The sequence below is a fragment of the Pleurodeles waltl genome, chromosome 2_1 (assembly GCF_031143425.1).
Source record: "Pleurodeles waltl isolate 20211129_DDA chromosome 2_1, aPleWal1.hap1.20221129, whole genome shotgun sequence".
Lineage (NCBI taxonomy): Eukaryota > Metazoa > Chordata > Amphibia > Caudata > Salamandridae > Pleurodeles > Pleurodeles waltl.
The window spans coordinates 45,006,584-45,033,628 of NC_090438.1; the positions used below are offsets into that span (position 1 = coordinate 45,006,584).

General features: G+C 44.9%; 1 protein-coding gene across 12 annotated transcripts in view; it reads right to left on the minus strand.

The window, feature by feature from the left end:
* DLG3 (discs large MAGUK scaffold protein 3) overlaps nt 1–27,045 on the minus strand; it is a 1,213,683-nt gene that overhangs the window by 51,460 nt on the left and 1,135,178 nt on the right. For 8 of the 12 annotated variants that reach the window (XM_069209524.1, XM_069209541.1, XM_069209576.1 and 5 more), the window contains 3 exons: nt 8,595–8,636; nt 8,074–8,124; nt 6,962–7,063 (listed from right to left, as the gene is read on the minus strand). In XM_069209524.1, coding sequence (XP_069065625.1) covers nt 6,962–7,063; nt 8,074–8,124; nt 8,595–8,636 — 195 coding nt within the window. Of the gene's footprint in view, nt 1–6,961; nt 7,064–8,073; nt 8,125–8,594; nt 8,637–18,748; nt 18,795–27,045 lie in introns of all 12 variants that reach the window. The other 4 variants (XM_069209533.1, XM_069209549.1, XM_069209586.1 and 1 more) reach the window with 1 other exon arrangement.

Genomic DNA, 27,045 nt, shown 5'->3' on the forward strand with positions numbered 1-27,045 from the left:
CTCAAACCTTTCCTTCCCTCTCTGAGAGCGGAAACTCTCCTTCTCCAGACGGACAACGTGGCCACTATGTACTATGTAAACAAACAAGGAGGCACCAGGTCCAGGATTTTATCCAGAGAGGCTCAGACAATTTGGCATTGGCTTCTAGCCAGGAACATGTCGATAGTAGCAACACACCTGCCTGGCATCCAGAATGTTCAAGCGGATGCTCTCAGCCGCGTAATGGACGAGAACCACGAGTGGGTTCTACACGACGACGTCGTTCATTCCATTTTCAAACTATGGGGTACACCCTCTATAGACCTATTCGCAACCCCAGAAAACAAAAAATGCCAAAACTTTGCCTCCAGATATTACCATCCAGGGACACTGGGGAATGCCCTGTGGATAAGCTGGTCAGGAGCATTTCTTTACGCCTTTCCACCGCTTCCCCTGATTCCGGCGGTCCTCCAGAAGTTATTCAATGCTCGGACCAAAATGATCCTGATTGCTCCGGAATGGCCACGCCAATGGTGGTTCCCAGACCTCCTTCACCGGTCACTCAAACCACACATCAGGCTCCCTTATCGTCCGGACCTGCTCACGAAGTTCAGAGGGCAGATATCCCATCCCAAACTCTCATCATTGAGTTTGGCAGCATGGCTCCTGAGCTAGTGCAATATGGACACTTGAACTTACCTCAGGATTGTATGGAAATCCTAAAACAAGCAAAGCGCCCTTCCACACGATCCACTTATGCAAGCAAGTGGAAGAGATTCTGCGTGTGGTGTTTAGACAACAATATCGACCCGATCTCCTGCGGAGAGGAGTCTATTCTGCCATACTTGCTAAATTTGGCAAAATCGGGCTTACAATTGTCATCAATAAAGGTGCATTTGGCGGCTCTAACAGCATACAGAAAGAGCCCCTCACAAATTTCATTTTTTCGAATCCCAGTTATTAAGGACTTCCTGGTGGGTTTAAAAAAGGTTTTTCCTCCCATTAGAAGACCATCTCCTCCATGGGAACTGAATGTTGTCCTATCGCGTCTGATGCTACCTCCATTCGAGCCAATACATAAGGCATCACTTCAGCATCTCACATGGAAAACTGCTTTTCTGGTGGCAATCACTTCAGCACGTAGGGTCAGCGAAATCCAGGCCCTTTGCGCTCAAGAACCCTACATGGTTTTTCATTCTGCGAAAGTGGTAATGAGGACTCATCCAAAAATTTTACCGAAACTCGTCTCCGATTTTCATGTGAATCAAACCATTTCATTACCAACCTTTTTTCAAAATCCGGCCACTCCTGCTGAGAGAACTCTGCACTCTCTGGATGTAAAGAGGGTTCTGAAATTTTACTTGGACAGGACAAAATGCTTACGTAAATCACAACAGCTTTTCGTTAACTATGGCCCAGTTAGAACAGGGTTGGGCACCTCTAAGCAATTGATTGTTTCATGTATAATGTTATGTTATCAGTTAGTGAACAAGTCCCTCGGTGGTAGGCCAAAAGCCCACTCTACTAGAGGGAAGGCAGCTACTACAGCCTTGATGAGAAATATCCCTTTGGCAGAAATATGCAAGGCTGCCACTTGGAAGTCGGTCCATACCTTTACTCAGCATTACTGCCTTGATACAGACGCTAGGGCAGATGCGCAGGTTGGACAGGCCTTGCTTAAGAACTTATTTGCATAACTTTTATGTTTTGGCAGTATTTTTTCTGTCTACTCCACCGCGGTTATGGGGATGGGCTTGCTAGTCTATTCAGTGCTTATGACTATACATGGAAATCCCCTACGAGAGAAGGAATGGTTTCTTACCTGTAACTCCAGTTCTCTCATAGGGGTATTTCCATGATAGTCATAAGCAACCCTCCCTCCTCCCCGGTGGAGTTCACATAGAAAGGGTTGCCATAAATATGGTTGATGTTGGTACTCCAACAAAGGTTGTTCCAGGGTAAAGCCTTCAAAAAGAACTGAGGCAACTGCCTTTTGCTGTGCATGATGGGATACAGAAAGACTTTACTTTCTTAAAGGCACAGCTCTATTTACATTCTGTATAATGGCAGCCTATGGGCTACACTGCCCTGCATTGTTTTTATTCTCATCAGAGGTGTAAATAAAGTATGAGAATGTACTTATTATTACATTTCTAAAATAAATAAGTGTTTGAACTTGAATTTACACTAATATTGATTTTTTCTTTTAAACAATTTGGTCTGTGTAGCTGTTCACATAGGCTGCACAGTGTTATTCTTAAGTGTTTTTTGACAAACCTTTTTTCAAAGGGTTGAAATTTGCACTTAAGAATATACTTCACATCAGTGCTCCGGGGTCCCCGCAGGCGCGCGGAACTATTCAGTGCTTATGACTATCATGGAAATACCCCTACAAGAGAACTGGAGTTACAGGTAAGAAACCATTCCTTATAAAGGTAGAACTACAGATCCAAATGCTCAGACTGTCCAGTTGCAAGAGAAAAACTTCTCTTGATGGTTGTCATTTCAGGAAGGGAGGTACAGTCCCTGCATCTTAAAAAATAAAAAAAAATAAAACTGCAAGAGCCACAAGGGGGTGCAGGGTTAAGTACCCCCTGACACCCAATGCCTTGAAGGAGGGACCCTGTAGCTTAAAAAAAAAAATATGAGTTGCAGAGCCGTACATCTTCTGTAGGATTTGAGGAACCTTGACATCCGAAATGATGCCCAGGGTGCAATGTATGTCACAGTATTGCGGAGCCTAGATGGCAGTGCTGGGGTCAAGTTACCACAACTCATGGAAAGGATTCACAGAGAGGGAAAATTTCATGCCAGTGTATCATGAACCCACAGAAAGCTTCGTCAAGCCATGGATCACTTTTTGGGGATTTGCAATCATGGCTTCAGAAAGGTGGATCCACAGAAGGAGACATGGGTCAGAAACGTTTGACCTGGAATCATCGTACTCAGCCAGGGACCATGAAGTCAAAAAATATTTAAAAAGAAAAAATAAACTAATGTGCCTAGTCAAAGGCCAAGATCTGTGGGCAAATCACAATGTGCGTCCATGGTTAGCCTCTATGCACAGCTGGCTGGGCAAAGAGTCTTGAGGGAGGCTAGGCCCTGTGCCCAACCTTTCCTGAATTCAGCAGTTGTGTGCAGAGGGGTTTGCTCCTGGGGATTTCTATTTTTTCATTCAGTCGAGGAACAACAGCAGAATCTGTTGCTGGTTTTTCATTAATTTATACCTTCGTTGTAAATAAAAACAACTACTGGAATAGCTTTTACTGATTTCCCTAGTGGGCTCCTTGAAGTCATGCAGAAAACAGCCTGACTGTTTGACAAGAATTGGTATTTCAATCTTTTGGATGCTCTCTGTAAAAAGATATGGAAGCCTCCAGTGTCATTCGGTGGAGAATGAGCTTGGTGAGGAATTGCTGGTGGTGGCACAGGAGCTAGATAGGCATGACCTCTTGATCCTATATCTCAACTATCATTTATCTCACCTCCTTCTCTATCATCATCATCATAACCTGTATCCTGGTCGACAGGTGGCATTGCAGCTTTCAGTAGCAGAATTGGTCTAGGACTTGGAAATGTGAAAAAATTGTGAGGATTAAGGAGCAGTGGCGTAGCGTGGGTTGTCAGCACCCGGGGCAAGGCAAGTAATTTGCGCCCCCCAAGAGCTGCGAGTGCGGGGCAAGGCAAGTAATTTGCGCTCCCCTAAGAGCTGCGAGTGCGAGCGTCCCGTCCCCCCCCCCCCAGATGTTGCGCCCGGTGCGGCTGGCCCCCCCTGCACCCCCCACGCTACGCCACTGGTAAGGAGAGTAGGAAGTGCAGATATAATGATGGTTGGGTTGGAGATGTTGGTTTTGATGGCTCCGGGGACCTCTTGGAGTAATATACCAATATAAACCTTAGGCCATTAACCAAGATTCGTAGAATCGGATTTTGTATTGAGCTCCTCGCTCATACAGGCCATAATCTTCTATGTACTGAATTAGCCTAGCCCTGAGTGTTTCCAGAATGTCAGTTTGGGAAGCGAAATAATGACCTTCTATATATTCGTCATCTTCCTCTTAGTCTTTTTTATGGAAGTCTGAAGGGCTGTAGGCTGGGCCAAAGGGGGCTTTGTCGTCCAAGTCCTCTACGTCTAGAAAATTGCTTGATGGCAAGGGTGACACCTTATCAGATGAGATATGTTTAGGCATAATGATACTGAAATGCCTTGTTCTGTGGTTACAGTAAATTTTCCCCTCATCAATAGTTTTCTCATGATAAGCTAAGTTGAAGTAATCGTTGAAGTAATCGTTGACTGAGTCCCCATCGTCTGAAGTAGTCGTCGGTAATGAGCCTCTCATCAATGTCATAGTTGTAAATAGTTTCACCGTTAACTAGATTTTTATTTATTTATCCATTATCAACAGGTTTTGTGTCGTCGACAATTGTTCCACTGATGGTGAAGATGGTTTCCTGTATTTAGAAGATACCTATTAAGATGGTTAATAGGCTCTGATCTTTCTTGCCTTTATGAGAAGTTTCAGAGAACAGGCGTTGCTTTCAGAAAGGCCTTTTTTGAGGCCTTCTTGGGGAGTTCTTGCTCCATTCTGTTTTTGGAAGGGTGTCCCTCTGATCGTTTTCCCTTGTGAGGCTTCTTGGTCGGTCAGAAGGGGCATCAGTGTACTCATCTGAAGATGGGTTATCTCTGCCCTTGATTTTGTGAAGCCAAATTGAAAGCCAGTCCTTTTTACAGTCCTTTACTTTGTGGAGTGAGGGCAGTGTATTCCTTGCGAGGGTTCTCAAAATGAAGCGTTTCTTCCCACAAGTGCCACAAGGCCCGAACAGGCCTTTTAAGACGTTTCTGACATGATGTTTAGTCAGACTTCAGCCAACAGATGGTGAACAAATTGACTTTCAATACAGTAAAACCGTTGAGAAACTAAAAAGTTGAACATTTAAGGGTTGTCTGAAGTAAACTGAGCATAGGTCAGGGAAACTCATCACAGTGCAGTAGAAAATAAAAAATATTTTAGCCTCTAAAGGGAGTGGTTATCAGGGTGCTGCTGTCTGACTGGATGAAGTTTGGTTCTTTTTGAATGATGTGGACAGGATACCGACATTGTTGTTTTCTAGCCCTATCAGTCTATGTGTAACACTGTACTGCTTTCTAATTATAGTGTGAGATTTCCACTTGGACAACGGGGACGATTCAAGCATTTGAATCTATAAAAGATCCTGTACTGGAGATGTTCTCCTCCACAATCTCCAGAAGAACTTGGTACTAAAAGAAAAGAAGTCTTGTGTTGCTATAGGCTACAGTCTCTCCATTATAAAAGAGACCACAGGTTGTTGGGCCTCCAGTGATATGTTCAGTTTTGTAGCATGTTGTGGAAGGTGGTATTGTCATCCACCTGTGAAACCCTGGAAGACAATGCAACAGGAGACATCGAGATGTATGATGTTATAGTGTCATCTGTATCTGAATGTGATCAAGAAGGGGATCAGGCTCTTACACCCGTTCTGGGGTGTTTAGCAATTTTGCTCTACCACAAAGAACAGTGCAGGAGACATCGTTTGAGATTTACTGGAGATGGTAATTCATTAGTATTTCATGAGTGGAGACATGAAAGTAGATTGTAAACACATCTTGCTAGAGTAGGACCGCTTAGATTTCTTCTTTTTCTTCATTGCCTTATCAGCTCTCGGTTCTCCAATTTCTACTGTCTTTCTGGCTCTTGAGTATCCTGTTTTACTTTTTAAGGCAGAATTCACATTTTCTTAGCTAAATGTGTAGGTGAAGGATGAACACAATTTGTATGGGCCTGTAGCTGCCATTTTTATCCCACATCAGTGGCCCTTCACAAACAGGGAGGCATTCCGACAACCAAAATCAGAAGAATTGGGCTCTCGACAGAAAGATGTCTGAAACATCGAGTAATGGTAAGAAGACACAACTAGAGTTTAAATTCACAAAACAATAGATGTGAAACCACCAATTTGTTCTGGGATCCTTCTCAGAAGAGCAGGAAAAATCAACTGACTGAGGCAATTGTGAGTACAATTCGTCCTGGGTAGTAGAAGCTGTTCAAGCCTCAGAAGGGGTGGGGTTGAGGTTGGGGGGTAGGGGGTGTGACAGGTTTTTACAGTCTTCAACATAAGACTATCTGGTGTTGCAACCCCCCCCCCCCCCCCAACCCCCCATCCCCCCAATCCCCCCCACCCCCCTAACCCCCCCCGTCCCCACCAACCCCCCCGTCCCCCCCCAACCTCCACCCCCCCCCCCCCCATTTGCTTCTAATGTGCCCTCTCTGAGTCAGTGCTATAATTGAGGACACTCAGCCGCCATACTATATTCTGTTTGCTGACAATGTCAACTTCATTTTTAGCTCTCAATTTCAAAATCTTTAAAAAAGACAAAGGTTTTTTTTTTTTTAATTTACCATTCTTCTTTTTTTTATTTACTAAAACTTTATTAATCTATTTTTTTTTAAGGTTAGGAACCACTGATTTGGAGTACAACCACCAGGTCACCATCACACATGGACAAGCCCATCCTCTTGGATTACACCACCTAGACGTTTTCTGAGAACTGCTAAGTAACATGGGGCATGGGACACGGAAAACCCATGCTTTCATCACAGATTGATGGGTGAAGGTCAACGCAGGCCATTCTGGAGGACTGTCCACGTACAAGCCGTACCTCACCAAAATCTTACAACTAATGCTTGTAGGTCACAAATTCTGTCATGCAACCCTAAATATTGTTACCTTAAATATGAAAAGAGAATTTCAAGATCAGCTTCATTAGTTGTATATTTAATGTATGTTGCTTTTCCTGGAACCCACAGAGCAAGAAGTGTTAATGAAAAGTTATTCACAGAACTGGAAGCCCTTTCTAGTAGGGAGGTATGGAATCAAATTGTTAATTGCTACTGTGGAGATCGTTTTAGATATGCAAAGGAAAAGAGGAAAAAATTGAAAATAAGATTGCTTGTAGACTCACGTGGTACGCAAGATCCAAACTTGTGTGGAAATTCTGAAATGAGGTCATCATTGACACGATCTTTCATCGGACCAAGGATAATAACCGGTCTGGCATAGTGAACTAAGAAACAAAAACAAAGTAAGACCTTATGAGTCTAAACTATGTGTCTCGAATCCTATGTTCTGTAGAGCCCACCCTTCTTCAAACAGTGGAAGAGATACACAAACATGCATCCATCAATCCTACGCATTCATTCTGTCTGCCGAAATACAACAGGGTGAAAACAACTATTTTTTACGGAAATATGCTACCATAATGGAGCAGTAAAATCATCTGAAAACGATAAAGATGGGCAAGGGATTAGAACACTGTAGTCTGAAGAAGCTAAGGACCAGGTAGTTATCTACCAATGGATGAACAAAGTAGAGGTAAAACACACATTGCAGCAAATCCGGTATTACAGAATACAAGGTAATGAAAGTAGACTTGCTTGAAGATTAAGCAAGACTTTCTAAAGTGCCCAACACTCTTCAATGGGTCCACAAGGAGCGCTGGAGAAAATATTAGGAGAAGAAAGCATAACAGAGAAACAGTAGAGTAATGAAGTGTGAGAGCTGAGGCCCAAGTACAGTCTACAATAGTAAAATTGAAAGGGTAGCTGAGCCAAGGTGGGCTTCGGCATCCTCATCTGCATCTATGAGAAGTCTTTGCAAAACATTTCCCCACTCATGTAGAGAGCACAGCTCACTTAGTCAGCCTTTTCCAAGACTTTCCTGGTGTTTAGTATCCACACTCAGCTTGACATCTGATCTCCACTCACTCAACAAGCCAGGCGATCCAATCACAGGATAGGACATCACATATTCCAAACCGTCCCCAAAAGCCCTCATACAAACAAGTATTCTCCCTGCCCAAGCACGCCTGAGTATCCCAAGCTGGTCAGTAGTAGTTTCAGTTATCTCACTCAGAGGAGCACACATGCCCACTTTACACAAAACAACTGACCTGCATATTGAAAAACAAGGCAATACAGGGCAGTGCTTGTGGGTGGGTATGAGATTCAATGAAGGAACAGCATTTAGATTAACATGTGTTACTTTAGATTGCAACAGGTGATCTTGCAGACTCACTTTCTTGTCGAGTCACAGGTTCGTAAGACAAAATGGTTTCTTCTTGCCCTTCTGTAACAAATGAGATGGCACAGGAATATTAGAACAACTGTAAAACATTGATCAACGCAGAGCTCAAAAGCGAAGTGCAGCTATGGGAGAGCATACCACTGTGTGGTTGAAGAAATTGCTGCCACTGGAAAAATGGCAACATCCACCACCCTTAGTACATGGAGGGGAGGCTGGTGGCCTTAAGAGTAAGGAACATACTATAAAACCTATTTTGATTTAAAACATCTAAATCTAATTTCACATCGGATTCACTGTCAATGACAGCCAATGGCACAGCAGAAAGCATTTAAGCAAACATTTCTTGTTGAAAAGCATGAGCAGAGACTCTGAATGGAAACATTACACTTTGTGATTGAGGAATAACACTGAAAGCGCAGTTCATGGCAACCTGAAAAGAACATTCACATTTCCAGCAATAAAGTGAGAATGAGGGAAGAGTGTGGCAAGGAATTTGAGAGAAGGACACTTACTGGAACTGCTTTCACTGTCACTGGTGTTGGAGGTGACTCCCTCTGCAAGCCAACAAGAAGAGACCAACATTCAGAAACAATTGGCATACAGCAATACACAGGATGTCAGCACAGAAAGCCATGCAACACGACAGTAGAGCATGTAAGACAAAATGAACACAGCCAAATGAACATGTCAAGGGCAACAGGCATTTCCACTGATGCTTCACAGTTGGGACTGAGTGTCGAGCCAGACCAACAACGCCCCACCCAAGCATTGTGTATAAATGTACAGGATACAGATCCCAAAGCTGTACACTGTCTACACAGCACAGATGGGCACAATCCCACCTCTTCATTGGTGGGGCATATCAGGGTTTACACAGACCCCATGTCTAGTGCCAAGTTACCCAGCATCGGCACTGAGGCCACAATACAGCATACACAGGCAACCACTGCCCTGCAGCCTAGACATTCATTAACTGGATCAGGGTCTGCAGAGGAGCTACAGCCAGAATGTGCATACACAGGAAGGTCAGGACCGTGCGTCTGCGCAGAACAACCTCGCCCCTTGCCCTCCATGTCAGGGCTCACCCAATGGATACTGAAAGTGGGCAAGCCAAGCATAGCTTTGCTCGGCCCTTTTCTATGGGGACTGGCTTGTCATTAAAAGGGCAAGGCTGACATTCCAGAAACTGCCATTCCAAACACAGGCTGTCCAGGCACTGTCCTCCCTCCAAACCGCACTTTAATACAAAACTGATATGCGCGGGACAAATGAGCACAAACAAAATCAAACAGGTATTACAGTTTGAACTTTTTTGGTAGTTTGAACACATGCACCTAAAACTCTGCAGCGGAGACCTGCACTTCCACAAGTCTCATTTAAGACTTGTTGTCAGTACTTAATCTGTTAAAAAAAAAAAAAAATGCCAGGGTCCTTGTCAGAAGGCCACTGCGGCTTGCACCAACCATTCCTCACCCAGCGCTGCCAATGACAGTCCCATCACAACTAATCATCATACTCATACGTCTGACAATTCAGACATTAAATATTCATTAAAAGTGACCACCAATACATGTTCTCCCAAGCTATTCTATTAGCGGTTTCAACATCTATTTAATTTTCTAAACAACTGCTGTTGTGGTCCTCACAATACTAAACTAACAGCGCCACCATGTAGCGGCTGTTAGAACAGCGGGTGTTGACAAAGTGCCAGTGTTGAGCACTGGAAACCACTGGCTCAAATTAAGCATTGCTTTTTGCAACAGAGTCAACTCTGTGGGAACTAGGACTCCACTCTTTTGCTGGTATTTTAAAGTTTATTATATATATACGTGTTGATTAATTAAGCAATTTACAACATAGAACAAAATTAAACAAATATTTAAAACCATTTGCATCACTGGCTCATACAATAAACTCTAAAAACATGAATGTGTGAGTGGGAGACTAAAAACGTAACACTTTACAAAAATAAATCTAACAACTGTAGAGCCCCCTTTTGAAATTAACAGAAATGCCTGCAGTCTAAGTGCTTAACCTAATAAACAAAGAAGGTGGCCACATGCCTCTCCCTTATTAAAGAATCACTCTCTTCCCCTTGTTTGCTTCTACAGACCCTCATGAAAATGGTTTGAAAAGCTTAGGCAAATATATTGATTTTCTACATTCTCCTTTTCCAGCTCTGCTGGTGGTTTTGGAGGGCTCACGCATGTGGAGGGTGGCTGTCCTGGCTTTGCAAGCAATGCTCCAGAGAGCTGGGCTCTTTAAGCTTCAGCTTACAGCGGGCACCATACACATCGCTCTGCTGAGGCAAAGAAGCGACTGTCAAAGTGCTCTGAATCCACCACAGTTCGGGGACAGGGGCCCAACTGCGATGGATGTAATCACACTCAGTGAAAGGTGCGCTCAGGTGTGTTTAAGCCTTCCATTGAGAACTCCAAGTACTCGGGTGCTTTGTTTGGCTAGGTAGATTTCAGCTTTTATTAATACGTTTAGGAAACTGTGCCTCCTACATAGTTTTATGAAGATGTATGTGGAAGTGGCAGTCAGACACCATGTCACCACTACATTACGAGTGGTATATGTCTTACTCAGAAGTAAATGCCCACCCTGGAAACTTATACGTTCAACACAAACTATCAATGTAAATCACCAGTGTGTTTCCGGTGGCTTCCTATTCACCATGCGACCACACTTGGCCATGGGTTAGGAATTTGAACAAGTTTTTTTAACTTTACCATTCTAAGATGGCTATCAACCATACTGTTAACAAAATGGCAAAATCGCCCCTGGTGTATCATGGCGTATCTGACGACAACAGTAATCCTATAAGTGATGGCAGTGGACACAAAAAAGTAATGAGTTGACTGCTGGCAAAAGCAAACCCATTTGCACCCAAATGCTACTAGCTGTGCTGTTTGTTGATCTAATGTAGACAGATCTTACAATAATATCTATCCTTACGAGCTTTGTCATAAATTTAGGCCCAGCAGGGGAGAGCAATCCACACAGCTCTGGAAGATGAATGTCTTTCAGTCTTCTCCTTTAAACAATTTATCCGGGTGTTTCTTTAGACAACTCACTTCTCCCCACTTGTCCTGACAATGTTAAATTATCTAATGTAAGACCAGCTGCTAAAATACCGGATTGAGACAGCAGAGCCTTCTGAACTGCTAAATATAGATATCTTCTGTCTCACAGAACCTTGAGACCGCTAGATGAATTTCCATCAAATCTGTCTATAATTCGGAATGACCACACTTCAGTAAAGGGTGTGAAGTTCCTATTTAAATATGTTAGACTTCAACGATTTCAGCATTCCTTTTCTGGTGAATCTAACTTTTGTAGAAATTAGTTCTTGTAATTGTAATATTTATCTTACAAACCTTCCTCCAGGCACCACCTTCTCTAACTCCAAGGCACTCAATGATATCACTAGCTTCTCTTTAACTAATAATGCAAATATTCTAATAGGTGACTAATTATTAGTTCAACCAATAGTGGTCAATTTTCTTAACTTTAAAATGTTTCTCTTCTCAACAGCAGTTTGACATGTGGCTCAAGACAAAGAGATGAAGTCTCTTTCTTTTCACCTCACCTGTACTTCTGGAACAAACACAATCCTGCCTTGGTCAAACCACTCTGCCATTTCATTTTTAGTTAATCTGGAACAGCCTGGTGTTCTCAAATTTGATTAACGCATGCTCACTTTCCATGACTGCAACAGATTTCCCTTTTATAGTATTCCTGTGCGTTTCAGCTCCTTTCCTTGACTCTTCGGTGGATCTTTATAAATGTCAATATTTTACTGACCACCTTTGAAAATAAACTTGGTGCTGGTCTTCGGTCTGTTCTTTCAGGGAACGATATTCAAACGAAAACCATCAACATAATCATTAGTTTAATAAAGGTCTTTCTGTGCAAAAGCTGAATGATGTAAGAAGAGCTAAAAGGAAATGGAGAGCATCCTATTCCCAAGCAGCTGGACTGGCGTCCTTGGAGTACAAGTCAAATAGCCACAGTGCTAAATGTAGTTATTATACCACTAGGGTTATTAATGCTCCTACTCTTTCTAGGGAACTTATCACTGTTACCAGTAAGCTCTCGTCTCTGATTTTAAGTAACCTCTTATGCTGATTCCCCTCTAATCAAGTGATTAAGAGCAAGTTACTTATCTTCGGTAATTCTCATTTTGGTAGATACTATAACTACAGATTCTGCAAAGTTTAAATATTCCACAGGCATCAGGTTGGGTCGAGAAACCTTTTCAGCAGTACATTTTGCACCTGCAGGTGGCATTGTACAGTTCTGTACCGAATTTCTGTTCAGGAACGGACACACAGAAAACCCTAGTTCCCGGATGTAGAGTCCAGAAGCAAACTAGCATTGACCTGTGTGCAGAACTTTATACTTCGGATCTTTCAAGATGGAAAAAAAAACCAGTTAACAGAACAGGGATAAAGGGTGGGTTGGTGAGTGAGGAAAGCATCATTAGAAAGAGTATGTATCAGAGAGTTACCTAAAGTACAAACCTTGCTGTTATAGATATTTCTAATCATAGACAGACAGTTGTCTACGTAGGGAAAGACTGGCACCCCTGACCTCCACCATGACTTTACGTGAACACTCGAGGGGCACTGGTGAGACCAAAGGGGAGCAACAATATCCCTGTCCCACCACAAGCCAAAGGTAGCATTGATGGGCCAGCAGGATGGGTATGGGGAAGGTCCAACAGCCCCTTCCAGTTCCTAGGGTCAAGGGAGGACAAGGCAAGAGTGAGCATTTTGAACTTCTTCCGGAGAAAGGTGTTGAGAGGGTGCAAATCCAGAATAGGCCGAAGACCTCCGTCCTTCTTGGGCACCAGAAAGTAGCGGGAATAACAACCATGTCCTACTTCTGATGCTGGCACCTTCTCAAGAGCCCTTTGGCCAAAAGGGCTAGCATTTCCTGCCACAAAATGGAGAGATGGTCTTCTGTTGGTTGCTCGGTGAACAGTGGACGGTGCGGAGAAGAATGGAAGAGAAAGGCATAACCTTTGCAGATACTCTGCAGGACCCATGTGTCCGATGAGAACGCTTCTCAATCTGGATAGAACTGGTGGATTCTGCCTCCTACTGGGTGCCTGTGGCCCTGCAAGGGTACACTAAAGAGGTTTGGCAGGTGGAGGGGATTGGGCGCGGTCAGAGAACTGAGCAGTACACTGACCCTGGCTGTGGGGGCAGTGGGCACCTTGTCCTCTCCCACAAACTGTTGAGTTCCCTGCTGGGGTGGGACAGGCTAGTGGTAAGGGATGCCTCGGCCAAGGCCATGCAAGGAACAGCGGACATGTTGCAGCTGGCGGGTCGGGGCAGAGAGGCTCAGAGAGTGATCTGTAGCCCTACTCTTCTTGGAGCATTCGAGGGCATAGTCAGCCTTGTCCCTAAGCAGGTGGGTCCATCAAACAGCATGTCAAACTCAGTCGATCGCAGTGACACGCATGGAGACAAATGGCAGCCCTGGCGGCTGCGTAGCCGGAGGGCCAGTACAAGGCCTGGCCCAAGCCCTCAGGAGGGAGTCTGCCAGCGCCTCGCTGAAAGGAAGGAAGGCCTCAGAAGTAGTCTGGCCCGGTTGTAGGACCTCAGTCAGCACGTTTATTTTCACTTCCATAGTAGGGAGCTGGAGGTCAAGGACCTCAGCTGCCCTATGCATAAACAGAGTGGAGGAGGCAGATTTGTCAGAAGCTGGGCGAAGAGAAAAGAGGTGTTCCTGGGAGGTATCTAGCCCACCAGCCTCGTGCAAGACCTCATACCAATTGTCTGCAGCATAGAGCTGAGTGAACTCATCTCCCTGGTCATAGCCATTTTCGGAATCCGTGCCAAAGAGGGAATGTAATGAATGTTGTTTGCCACGTGGCAGTTCGAATGCAGGATCTGGTGCTTCAAGTGGATTTGGGTGAGGCATTAGTCAAATTCAGACCATCAATTTTGCGTCAGAGAGGACAATCAGAACCACCTCCTTGTCAGGAGAGGTCCGCATTGGTGTCAAGATACCTGGGCCTGATGTGGGTTTGGGAGCTGCATCAGAACTGGAGAAGAGGGCAGAAGTGGTTCAGAGAGACCAGCTGGTGCAGAGGGTGAACTGCCAACAGATCAGGTGGAAGGCCTCTCTGCTCTTTAGGGCCCAATGGCGCGCCTGAGTGAGTCAGTACAGATCTGACATGGTGGGGTTGAAGGTCCTGGAAGCTCAGGTTGTGTCAGAACCAGCTGCGGAATTGGTTCCAAAGTCCACTTTGAGAGTGCAATGGTTGGCACCAACCACATGCTTCGACAGGTGAATGGGACTGGCATAAAGGAGCAGACCTATGCTTCAACTTCTATGTTTTTTTTTCTTACTGGAGTATTTGGAGCGAGACAAAGACTGGCCTCTATAGAGTGGCTCTGTCGACTACCGGTAAGGGAGCAGGATCAGGCTTAAGCCTTAGAGCAGCTTCAATGCTGCATCTTCTTGTGCTTTGCAACAAAGCCTCATATCATTCCCTGGTGTTCACTGACATGCAGTCTCCAAAGGTCTTGGAGTTGTGGCCTGATCCCAGACATCATAGACGTACCTGGTGGGTAGGAGTCCAAGACCTGTGCGTGTGACAGTCCTTACAGGGTTTAACCAGACATCCCTTGCACACTGAATTTTGTTTGTGAGTTGACAAATAGAGGTAAAGGTCTCTGGGAGATAAGAATAATCTCTGGATCTGCATCTGGTAGCACAGAAAGAAAGGAACTGACACCAACGCACACAAGAGGTGCTAATATAGGCCCCGCACATCACTCCTGGCGCTGAACGACATCGGCTTTGTAATATTTAAAGGGTGAGGAATTTGCGGCTCTAAGTCTCTATCAGAAAACCCTTTCAAGAGGCGACATTACCAAACAGCTAGGGCTTGCCTGGAACTTGTACCACCCTACTTTTTGAGATAATACATAGTCGTCATATTGTCCATCTAGGTTAGAATCCTGCACTGAGTTCCAACATGTTCCTGTGATACAAAGATTCCTTCTCTGACCAAACTCCTTGGACCATCGGTTTCCCAAAAATCAATTAAGCCTGTAGCTCCCGATGGAAAGATTGTCATGATTCTGCACAAAGCCCTAAGGACAGAAAAACTATCCTGCAGCTAGACTCCAGTTTCAAAGATGACACACCTCTTGTAAACCTTGTTGGCCTCTTGTAAATCTAGAATTGGCCTCCCATCCTTTTATGGACATCTTTTGGGTCCATTAATACCTTTGGGAGATGTTTTCTCCTCTTAGTGATAGAGAACAGTGTTCTATGGCCTATTTGTTGATTCAATTAAGTTTCTTTCCTCAGCAGTTGTAATTAAAGGTATTGGTGCCTTCTTCGATGAGAAAAGAGGTGCTTTGAAACATAGATCATAAACAGTTTGCACAATGTTAAACACCCATCTGTCTTTTCATGGTACTTGAGAATTTCAACCACTGAAATGATGCACAGAAATAGAGAAGTCACCAGTTATTCTGAGGTTTCCTAACAGTTGTGTTGTTGAGAAACCCAGACTCTTGAAAACAATCGTTGATGGTGAAGAGGTCTCTGAGACAACTTTCTGGTGGTAAGGTTGACAACCAGGTGTTTGAATCTTCTGAGGCTCATATGAGACCTCAAGTACCTTTCTTTTTTCGAGACCCACAGACTTTAAGATGTCTGCTTTTGCCTTCAATATTTTGAAAATCTTCATCACGGTGTGGAACAAAGAAAACTGGACTAGAGAAAGGGACATTTTTAAAATGTTTGCATTTGCATATTTTTTTTATAGCGGTAAGCGCCAACCAGGATGGTAAGTCTGTGGGAAGGGCATGGAAATATTCTAATGTCGTAAGCCCCATGAAAAGCTGGATACAGCCAACAAGGCTTGTATTTTTTGGAATGTCATACGTGGTGGATTGTTCCCTATAGCGGTTGCTAGAGTACTTATTTTTCCCTCCTATATTTATGCAAACCCAGGCGCAGCAGAGGACTAGGCTGCGCCCTTTGCTGGAGCATTTCCATAGGAAAAGACTGATGTTTGGAGTGCTACAAAGCAGCTGTTCAGCTTTGTGGCCCAGAAAGCACCTAGTGAAAATGGGTGACAACCTGGATGGAGACCAAGGTGGTGTTGGTGTATGCTAAGTGGACACGCCAGGGTGCACATCCATCTCAGTATGTGAGTAGCCCTTTTCCTCTTTTGCAGCAAAAGGACCAGTTGTTGATCGTTCATGGGAGCCACCATTTAGGTAGGCATTAAGTGTTTCAAAGCTGAAAGTCTTGAGGCTGAATGGCGCAAAGAGCCATGCCTAAATGTCCGTGCGGTTGGACTGTATTTGGTATGTCTTAGATGGAATCCTTGGTGGCAGAGAGCGGTGTACCTGCTAAAGGAACTCCTTCATAGGCACTCTGCTGGGCTCTTATGCATGTTTGTAATTCTGCATCTTAATGTGAAGAATGCTCTCTTGGTCCTTTATTGTCCCCGGGGGAATTTTCTGTCAATATGGGAATTAGGTAGACAGACCAGACTAAGGATGTGGGTTATTGGCAGCACTCTTTCTCCCACATGCAAGACATCTGACAAACAATTTTGTATGGTCACTGGTGGCTGAGGTAAAATAAATGGCTCTGTAAACAGTCAGAGTGGGGAAATTTAGCCGTTTTGAGGATGAGGCCCTTAGCCCCTTCGACCAAATGACTGAGCACACGGATCTCCCAGAGGGCCAATTCTTGGCGTACAGACAACTAATGGGACAGCTGGGGCGACTGTGGGGCACAGTGGACATCGAGCCCAATCCACACCCGCTGACAGACACATTATGCACAATGGGCACTGGTTGCCGGCTGGTCACCTGGCTTACTAAGGCCCTTTCACATAAAACTCAGGAGCCACTAGCGATGCTCCACCAGGAAAGGGAGCAAGACATTGGTTGAGAACTGGCCCAAAAGGAATGGGATACAATATTAGCCAAACTACACAAAATCTACCCAGAGGCCTCACCATACTGTCCATGCTGCTGCGCTCCATGTTACACATGTTTTGGAATGGCCCCATCGCCCATGCCTTCTGGAACGAGGTCAACGATGTCCTCGCTAGAGAGTCAACAGTCATTGTTTGGTTTAGTTGTTCTGTTCCTTAAATCTGAACTGCCATGGCATAATGTAGAACTGTTTATATGTACTGAAGCAGGCTACACCATTGTAGCAATACTACTGTTGGTACATTTGTTTGATGATGACTCCTATTATAGTGCACTACTTAAAATCTCAATAAAGATGGTTTAAAAAAGTGGGAGGATTTAGGATTTTGCTTCAATTGTGCCTGCGCTCTATGCACAGTTCTAACACTTGGCTTCTCTCAAAACTGCAAAAAATTCTAGGTCGCACATAGTCCACATGTGAGCTCTTGGTGTTCGATAAGAAATGATAATGGAAGTAACCCGATGAAGAAGCCGAGATGGTCCGGGACCCAAGGTAAATCTTTTCTAAGCTTATTCAACGGTTACATCGCTAGCTACAAGGCAGCACATTTTCCAGCCAAGACTTTGCAGCTGCAATGGCAGTTTTCTTGGGTTGTGCAGACAAAGTCTGGCTCGGTTACCATGTGTGCTACATCCTTATGGCTTAGTTTCAGTATTTCTTACACAGGGTTCTGGGTGCAGCACTGATCTTGAGGAATGTTGCCTTCAGTTGTGCAGTACAGGTGTACTTTTTTGCTTGTAGTGATAGTCTAACATATGGTGCACACCTGCTTCATTATAATTGTGCAATGTCAGTCTGGTTCACCCGATTTGTGGTAGACTGCAGTATAGTTCTTGATCATGTGTTTTTTTACCCTCCTCTGTGTACAGTGGGTGTTGTCTTTCTTTTCATTGCACAGTGTAGTTCATTACACTTGTATGAGCAGTAGATACTTGAGTATCTCATGTATATAAGCCTGCATCTTAGCCATGTATGTCTAAAGTTTTGGTAATCACTGCTGGCCACATTCAAGGTGCATTTTGCGTGAGGCAGTCACTGAAGTCCCAATTCACTTAGTTATTCAACAGATCTGGTCCAAGCCATCACCCAAGCTTTCAATTACTTTGGCATTTGGTATGCAATTAGAAACCGGTTTTGGGTGGCAGCTTCCTAAGTATATGCTTTAAAAAAAAAAAAAGGAAAAAAAGAAAAAAGGTAGCTATAACCAGCAAAAGGACCAAATATGGGAGACTAGTGGTAGCATTGCTCTACGTTAATCCAGGATATTCTATATGCATATAACTCAAACCAACCACAAACACTATCCACACCAAGCACAAGAGGACTGTGTCCAGAAATCATGCTTCCCAAGGCCGCTGGCTGGAGGTCTAAAAAGCATTGGAGAGTTGATGACACCTGCAGCCTTGCACACCATACTCGTACCCACAGGGGCCAAAATGTTTCCAGCAAGAGAAAATGCACTATGTGCCGCTCCTTTCTGCCAGTGAAAGGTAGATTGAAATATTGAAGGCCTTGTGTCTTCAACCCACTTCGGGCACAAGGACCAGTGTGGCGCCCTCTGCTGCCCCAAACATCAGGTGTCCAGTGGCTTGACATGCCCACAGGCAGCAGCAAGACTTGCAAACACAGAGCAATGGAATGAACAGTACTTTCTGATGGATTAAAGCAGACTTACTCAGGCTCTTTGATCCATAATAATCGTCACTTAAACCCGGGAAGTCCTGATTTCACAGACAGCAAGGAGAGAGCGGAGGAGAGGGAGAGAGTAAGAGAAAGGAGACAGGAAGGGAGGGAAAGAGAATACAGAGCAAGGTGAGCATTAGTGAAAGGAGTGCAGAAGCCAGCTTAAGCTGCACTGCGAGTTTGTCACATCAGTACAGAGAACCGCTACTCGAGGCATCAAAAAGAAAGCTGTACATCTCAGGAAGAAGCCAGTAACTCAAACACACTGTACTGTCACTGTCTGAACATAAGGTGCACGTCAACCTTTACTGCAGGGAAATGTTTGGAAACACATCACACTCAACACTAAAGCAACTGTCAGGTGAAAGCTGCAATGGACCCACTCCCCTCCCACAAAAGCAATCCATATAGGGTATTAACAATACAGTACATGGTAAGATAATTTGACGAAAAAATAGACGTTAACTTGAAAAAAAGGCGATAAAAAAGGTCAAACTTCTTAAAGGTAATGGGAATATTAGAAGCAAAGATTCCACACTTTACACGGCAGAGCCCTGTCCAGTCCGCTTCAGTTGACACGAGCATGATTTGTCTAAAAACCTACAGTGAGTGTTCACCAGTATTCACCGCTGGACTGAACACAGGCAGCTTTGTAAGATGCAGGGAGAGCTACAGAGCATCCTGTGGTGCACACAACCGGAAGTGGCTGGGATTCCATCAAGATGCTGACAATCCGAACCATGACACAGTTCATGAGAAAATAAACAAGCATATATACACTGATAAAGCAAGTGGCAGCCACACAAGCCTAACGGGGTCCTGTACCACCAATGAATTTATATATTGTATCACATGCGATTACTTCAATTCATTACAGAAGTTTAACAAAGCAATACAAACAAGTAAAATCCAATAAAGTATGCAATACGATAAAATTAACATTCATGGGTTCAATTATATCATTGATTCATGCACAGCTCTTAGACCCGACATGTGGTATTTCTTTAGATGCGGCGCCTCTTTACTCATACCATTCTTGCACGGTTAAGAAAAATAAATCTCCTTTTAAATGTTCGACAGTTCATCTTTAAGTCGCATAGAAAGTGAGGGCTGTGAATAGGGCCATTATATTGTGAATCGACTTATTCTTCACATAAGTGCCTGCCATGGTAGTCATACTTGCTATCTGGGGTTGTTTAGAGCTTTAATTAAAATCTGTTTTTAGAAATTTTGTAAATCGGCCCAGCTCCGTCATGTCGCCGATACAACCCACATTTCTGCAGACATCACCCGAACGCTGTGGCATTTTTCAGTATAGTGTTGTTCAGAGCATTACAAAGATCTTCGAGAGAAGCATGGTAGTTTCTTCATAATGCCGAGCACTAAAGGCTGCTGCCCAGAGACGAGCATGACTTCAAACACAGAATAAGAAAGCACCGGCGTCGAAATCTGCAAAAGGGAACATTACCTTGTTGGAAAACGGCCCTCCCTCTGAAGGGTCACCCCAAACCTTTTGCCTTCCTCCTCCTCTTTTTCTGACCTCATTTTTGTTGGTTTTAGGACTCAGGACACTTTACCACTGCTAACCAGTGCTAAAGTGCATGTGCTCTCTCCCTAAAAACATGGTAACATTAGCTCATACCCAATTGGCATTATTATTTTACGTGCAAGTCCCTAGTAAAGTGCACTATATGTGCCCAGGGCCTGTACATTACATGCTACCAGTGAGCCTGCAGCATTGATTGTGCCACCCACTTAAGTAGCCCCTTAACCATGCCTTAACTGCCATTGCTGGCCTGTGTGTGCAGGTTCACTACCACTTCGACTGTGAATTTAAACCTACTTGCCAAGCCTTTAGCTCCCCTTTTCTACATACAAGCCACCCCTTAGGTAGGCCCTAGCTAACCCATAGGGCAGGGTGGTATGTAAGTAAAAAGCAGGACATGTACCTATGTGTTTTACAAGTCCTGGTAGTGAAAAACTCACATATTCGTTTTCCACTACTGTTAGACCTGCTCCTCTCATAGACTAGCATTAGTACTGCCCTCATATACTTTTAAGTGGTAGATTCTGATCTGGAAGGAGTAGCCCTGTCATCTTTAGTATGGCTAGAATGGTAATACAAAATCCTGCTTACTGGTGAAGTTGGATTTTACATTACTATTTTAGAAATGCCAAATCTGTCCCTTACAGCTGTGTCTCCAATTCGCATCTGGTCTGTGCTGGTTGACAGCTCCCCTTGTGCATTCCACCCAGACAACTATAAACACAGGTCACTCAGTCACATCTGCATTCATCTGGACACTAAATGGGTCTCCCTGAGCAGGAAGGGTGGAGGGGCTCTCTATTACACTTCAAAGGCCAAATGGCCTGCCCTCACACAAAAGACAGGGATCCTGGCAGACAAGACTGGGCGGGAAGGGGACCTTGAGCACTTCAAAACCACTCTTTGAAGTTCCCCCACTTCAAAGGCAGTTTTGGGTACATAAACTGGGTCTCTGACCCCACCTAATTGGACACTTCTGGACCTACACCTGGACTCCGTCAGAGAGACTGCCTGGCCACCCAAAGGACTTAATCTGGACTGCTTTCTTGCTTGTTGCCCTGCCGCTCCTGACTCTGCTGCAAGGACTCTGCCTTCCTCCAAAAGTGCTCTCCAAGGGCTTGGATTGAGCTTGCCTCCTGTTTCTGAAAGTCTCTGGGCCAACAAAGGACCCCCCCCCCCCCCCCTTCAGAAAATCCTTGTGCATAGGAAAATCAACGAAACGCCTGCAGAAATTGGCGCACCACTTGCATCACGGCTGGAAAAAAATCGATGCACTGTTGACTGGACTAGCATCTGGAAATCTGACACAGCGCCTGCCTCGTGGCTGAAAAATCACCACTACGCCTACCAGATCGACGCAGCACCTGCTCCTTTCTACCAGCATGTCCAGGAGTTTCAATGCATCGTCCCTAGGTGTCAAAATATCCTGGATCACACTGAGGAAGCAAGGCTGCGCTCCTGGAAATCGATGCATCGCCTTGCAGAATGGAAAGAAAGAACGCATAGTCTGTGCCGGAAAGTCAGACGCAGTGCCTTAATTTGAAACGCATCTCCTCCTCTGCCACCCCTGTGCGTTATTATTTTTGAGGCATCCCCGGTATTGTGTGTTACAAAGCTACAACAACTGATTGTTAAGGATTGAGACTCTTATAAACCTTTAAAAAGTGGTATCTCAACTTGTGCATATTGGCTTTTTGACATTTTCGGCTTATTTTATTTTATTCAGATAAATATCTATTTTTCTAAACCTGTGTGGTGTATTGTGTGGTATTTTCACTGTGTTACTGTATGAATTATTGCACAAATAGTTTTACACATTGGCTTCTAAGTTAAACCTGCCTGCTCTGTGCCAAGCTACCACAGGGCGAGCACAGGACAATTTGGGTTGTGTTGTGTCTTACTCTGACTAGGACTGTGGTCTCTACTTGGACAGTCTGCATACCTCTGCCAACTAGAGACCAAATTTCAAACACACCTCCTTTGTAGCTCTGGAAATCTAAAATCCGGTCTCCCTTGTAGTTAGGAAATGGCCAACCTATGAAGCAGAAGAGTTTAGTAAAACATTTTAAAGTGTCCTTCCAGTGAATGAAGTGGCAAGACGCCTTAGAACCAAACACACCAACAATGGTTCTGAAATGCCTTAAGTTGGTGACAGCGATGCACAGCTGGAGTGAGACATTTCTTTTTTTTAATCAACATTTGCTGGCCCGTTAAACATCTGCTAAGGGGGTACGGGCAACCTTACCTAGCTCAGGCCGGTACCATACCAGTGTCATTGATGGCTCTAGCTCATTCCATGTATGATGTCTGCCATGTGTGGTATGAGCACCGCGTACGCTTTATAAGGGTGCTGTGAAGGGGAAAGCAACGGTCAGAAGTTCTGGGATCATCAAAAAAGTAATTTTTCTTTAATCACTCATGCTGTTACTCTTTCCCAACGGATGGTATTGACAGTGTGGGTCGACAGCATCTGCCAGACCAAGATTACAGCAAACAGGATGTGCAAAGGTTTCAGGCTGAAGACTGTACATATTTGCTAAAAGAACTTCTTAGCAATGATGACATACATGCCTCTACAATGGATACATGCATTTGGAGAACTAATGATGGTAGTTTAGCTCTGGTGGAATAAATATGAAGGCTCAAAGTTGCTGCACATTTTTTGCTGCTGCAGAAACTAGCGATATTAGAAAAAACCCATGTGGTAATACCAGTCTTCACCGTTTTTATCTCTGGGGTAAGATAACCAAAAGCAATGAAAGATTATCTGACTCACGAAAGGTGGTTATTTCTAAGAAAAATAAAAGAGGCATGGAAACATCCATAATGTGGAGGCTTCCTTCAGGCATTAAGGGATAAAGGTTTCCTTAGATGACTGGAACATATATTTCCACATTCTGGTAAATTCTTTCCAAATCTTTCGGAAAATAAAGAGACCATGCGAGGTACCACTTTGTCCTCAAAGTACACGAAGTATGGATCTTAGGAAGAAAACGTTGAACGGCCAGGATGATGGAGACTTGGCTTGGTCCTGTCAATGTCGTACATGAAAACGAGTGACATCTAAGGAGTGAAGGGCTCTTTCTGCTACTAAGTCTGACTGTGGGAAAGAGACTGAAAAAGACTGGGAGCTTTCTGGTTTGAGGTGACAAGAGGAAACCGCCTCAGGAAGAAACTTTGAGTTAATAATGAGTACCACTTTATGTTTAAGAACCTGAATGAGGGGTTCTTGTACAATGAGGACTTGCGGCGCACAACCATGCTTAAGAGATGTTATGGCCACAAGAAAAGCTACCTTCTAAGGAAGGTACTGGAGAGGGCAAGAGTGAAAATGCTCAAAGGGAGGTCCCAGAAGTCTAGTGAGGACTGTATTGAGATTCCAGACCAGTGCATGGAGAACTCTGGAAGCAATGACTGGAAGCTCTCTATGAAGACTTTAACTACTGGTATGCTGAAAAAAAGAGGAATGTCCTTGTTTACATGTAAGCGGCTATGGCTGTTAAATGTGTAGGTGAGACTTGACTTTTGCAGGAGAGGCAAGTCAGAGATAATGTCCTGGACCACAGGTTTTAGGGGGTCCAGATGTATGGGGATTTAATAAGGGGTGTCATTTCCACTTTGCTGTGTACCAGGCTTGTAGGACTATCATAAGATGTTCATACATTCTTGTGAAAGACTTAGGTAACCAAACTCTAGTACCTCAGGTGCCAAATGACTAGACTGAGCTGCTTGGGGTCTGGATGTATGATTTGGACTTGACTGCTGGAGAGAAGGTCCAGCCTGTTGGGGAGCTTCGCGTGGGGGCCGACTGACATCTGGAGTGTTGAGTAACAGGGCTGTCTGGCCCAGGTGGGGGCTAAGATGATGAGTGAGAGGTTTACTGCATCTTCTGGACCACAAATGGAAATAGTTGGAGAGGTGGACAAACGTGAGGAAAGATCCTTGGTCATTTCATCCATAGTGCATTGCCCATGGACTGTGGTGTATGTACCTGGAGGTGAAGTTTGGCTGTTTTGCGTTTGAGGGTGACAAATAGGTCTGTGTGTGGAGTGCCTCAGCAGAGAAAGCGGTGGAGAAGGACTTGCAAGTGGAGTTCCTCTCTAGGTGCTCTGCGTGCTAAAGCGGTGGTAGCAGCTTTGGCCCTGTTAGAATGAGCACGCAGAGCTTCTGGAGGCTGATTCCTAGCAAATATGTAGAAGATCTTAATGCAGAGCACGATCCAGTGGGACACGGCTCTCCTCTGCGCAGCCTTGCCTTTTTCCACTCCAGCGAACCCCCCAAAGAGATGGTCGTCCACTCAGTGTTCTTCGGTAGGATGCATTTACAGGCTCAGTGCTCTCTTGGAGTCCAAGCGATGGAGTGCCTCCTCCTGAGAGGGGTGAGGAAGAGCACAGAACACCAGCAAAGTGATGTTTTGACCATCGCGGAATGAGATCACAACCTTGGGCCCGTATCTGCAAAACCAGTTTGACTGCAAAGAAAAAGGTGGACAGTGGGATAAAACAGGAAGCGTGAAGCTCATTCGCCCGCTGCATGACTGGTACCTCACACCAATGGCATGTCACTCACACGCCGCACCAACAGTGACAAAGAAGTCTTTCTTGAGGGTGAGAAGGACAAAGGAGCAGCTGTGAAGTGGCTCTAAGGGAGTGCACACCAGAAACATGAGGGTCAAGTTATGGCCTCTCTGCGGCATGACAAAGGGAGAGGGAGGAAACCAATGGTGGAAACCTTTTAAAAAGTGCTTACCTGGAGACTTAAACATAGAAGGCTGATCTGGCAATGGCAAACAGGGCAAAAGAGCGAAGAGGTACCCTTTAACTGGGCCCAGAGCAAGGCATTGCCCAGCTAGGGACAAAACAAACAACAAAATGTCAGTTTGGACTGGAGGGGGTCAGTCTGATGCGTACACACCAAACCACAAACTTGTTCAAATGACAGGCGTATACAGGTTTTCTCAAGAAATGCCTGGTTACCAAAAGAACAATCATCTCTGGAGGAAGTTTGCAGGTATTCATATTTCACTGCACATGCTATAAGCATGAAGGTGAAGATTGCGAAGCCCTGGGTGCAGAATCCAGCCCTGCTGCTGCGATAGCAGATCCTCCTGGAGGTGCAGCATTATTGGAGGAGATATGTTTATGCCGAGGAGCTCTAGACACCACACTGTCGCCGCCAAATTCAGAGCCACTTTGATGACTTGGGCCTGGTTTGTCCTGATCTTGAAAACTCAAGGCTGGAGTGGTATCGGCAGCAAGGCATACAGGAGGCCTGAGTTTCAGGGAGTACGGAGGCGGAAAGCATCTTAGAGGGAGAGACGCCTTAAAAACTCAGATGCACTGAAGTGCTGACATTGCACATTCTTGGTGGTGAAAAGATCAAGCCACAGATATCCACATTCACAGAAAAGACCTCGAGCCACCTACAGGTGTAAGTGCCTCATGAGTCACTAGGTGTCGACTGCTGAGCTCATCCACCTAGGCATTCAATGATCCTGTTATGTCATTTACCACCAATAAAATTCCTTGGTGGATCAGACACTTCCAGAGATAAAAGGCTTTCAGGCACAGCGTATGTGATGCCCAACCTCACCTGTCTGCTGCCGTTCCATTTGGCTGTGGTGTTTTCCATGAGCACCTGTACCATGGAAAGAAGACTTTTAGCACCAAGCGAAATGCCCTCAGCTCCAGACAGTTAACATGGGGCTGGAACGTCGAAAAAGACCTCGGATTTCCACCTCTACCAGGTGGCCACCCCATCCCTGCAGCAATCCCTCTGTCCCCACCATCAACTCTGGATGGGGAACGGCAAGGGGTCTGCTGGTGACCCAGTTGAGGTCCAGTAACTACCACTGAAGGTCTTTTGTTGTCTCCTCTGAAATCTGGACATGATCGGAGAGGTCGCCTTGATGTTGGGCCCACAGACTTCAGGACCCACTGCAGAGCTTGCACATGCCACCTTGTGCGCTCAACTAGTAGGATGCAGGAGGCCATAAATCCCAGCAGCTTCTCTGAAACAAGGACCAAGGCTGAAAGATCAGGTCATAGCCTGGATGTCCTGGACTCTCTTTCCTGGGGTAAAGGCCTGAAACTGAACCATGTCCAAAATAGACCCGATAAAGTTAAGAGTAGGGTCTGAGAAGGAGCCTGGTGTCGCCACAATGATAGTGAACACCAAAGATGATACTAGGTTCACCGTAGTCTGGAGATAGTTGAGGACTGCCTGTGACGAGTCTGCCTTCAACAGCTGGTCATCAATGCAGGGAAGACGGGCACCCTTGACCTCCAAAGGTGTGCTGCTACCACTGCCGTTTATGAACACCTGAGGGGCACTAGTGAGGCCAAAGGGGAATGTAGCAAACTGAAAATGCTCCTGTCCCACCACAAATCGCAGGTAGCACAAAAGGATCTGCAGGATGATGGCAAGTAGTATGGAAGTACGTGTCCTGTAGGTCCAACGCCACCATCTAGTCTCCAGGATCGAACACAGTCAAGACCTGGGCCAGTGTGAGCATCCTAATTTTTTCCTTCTGGAAGAAGATGTAGAGAGGACGTGAGTTTAAAATCAGATAAAGGCACCTGTCCTTCTTGAGCACCTGGAATTAGTGAAAATACCAACCACAAATTATTTCTAGCATAGGCACCTTCGCGATATCCCCCTTTGGCCGAAAGGCCTTGCACTTCCTGCGACAATACAGAAAGATGGGCCCGACGTCAGCCACTAGGGAGATGGTGGAAGGTGCA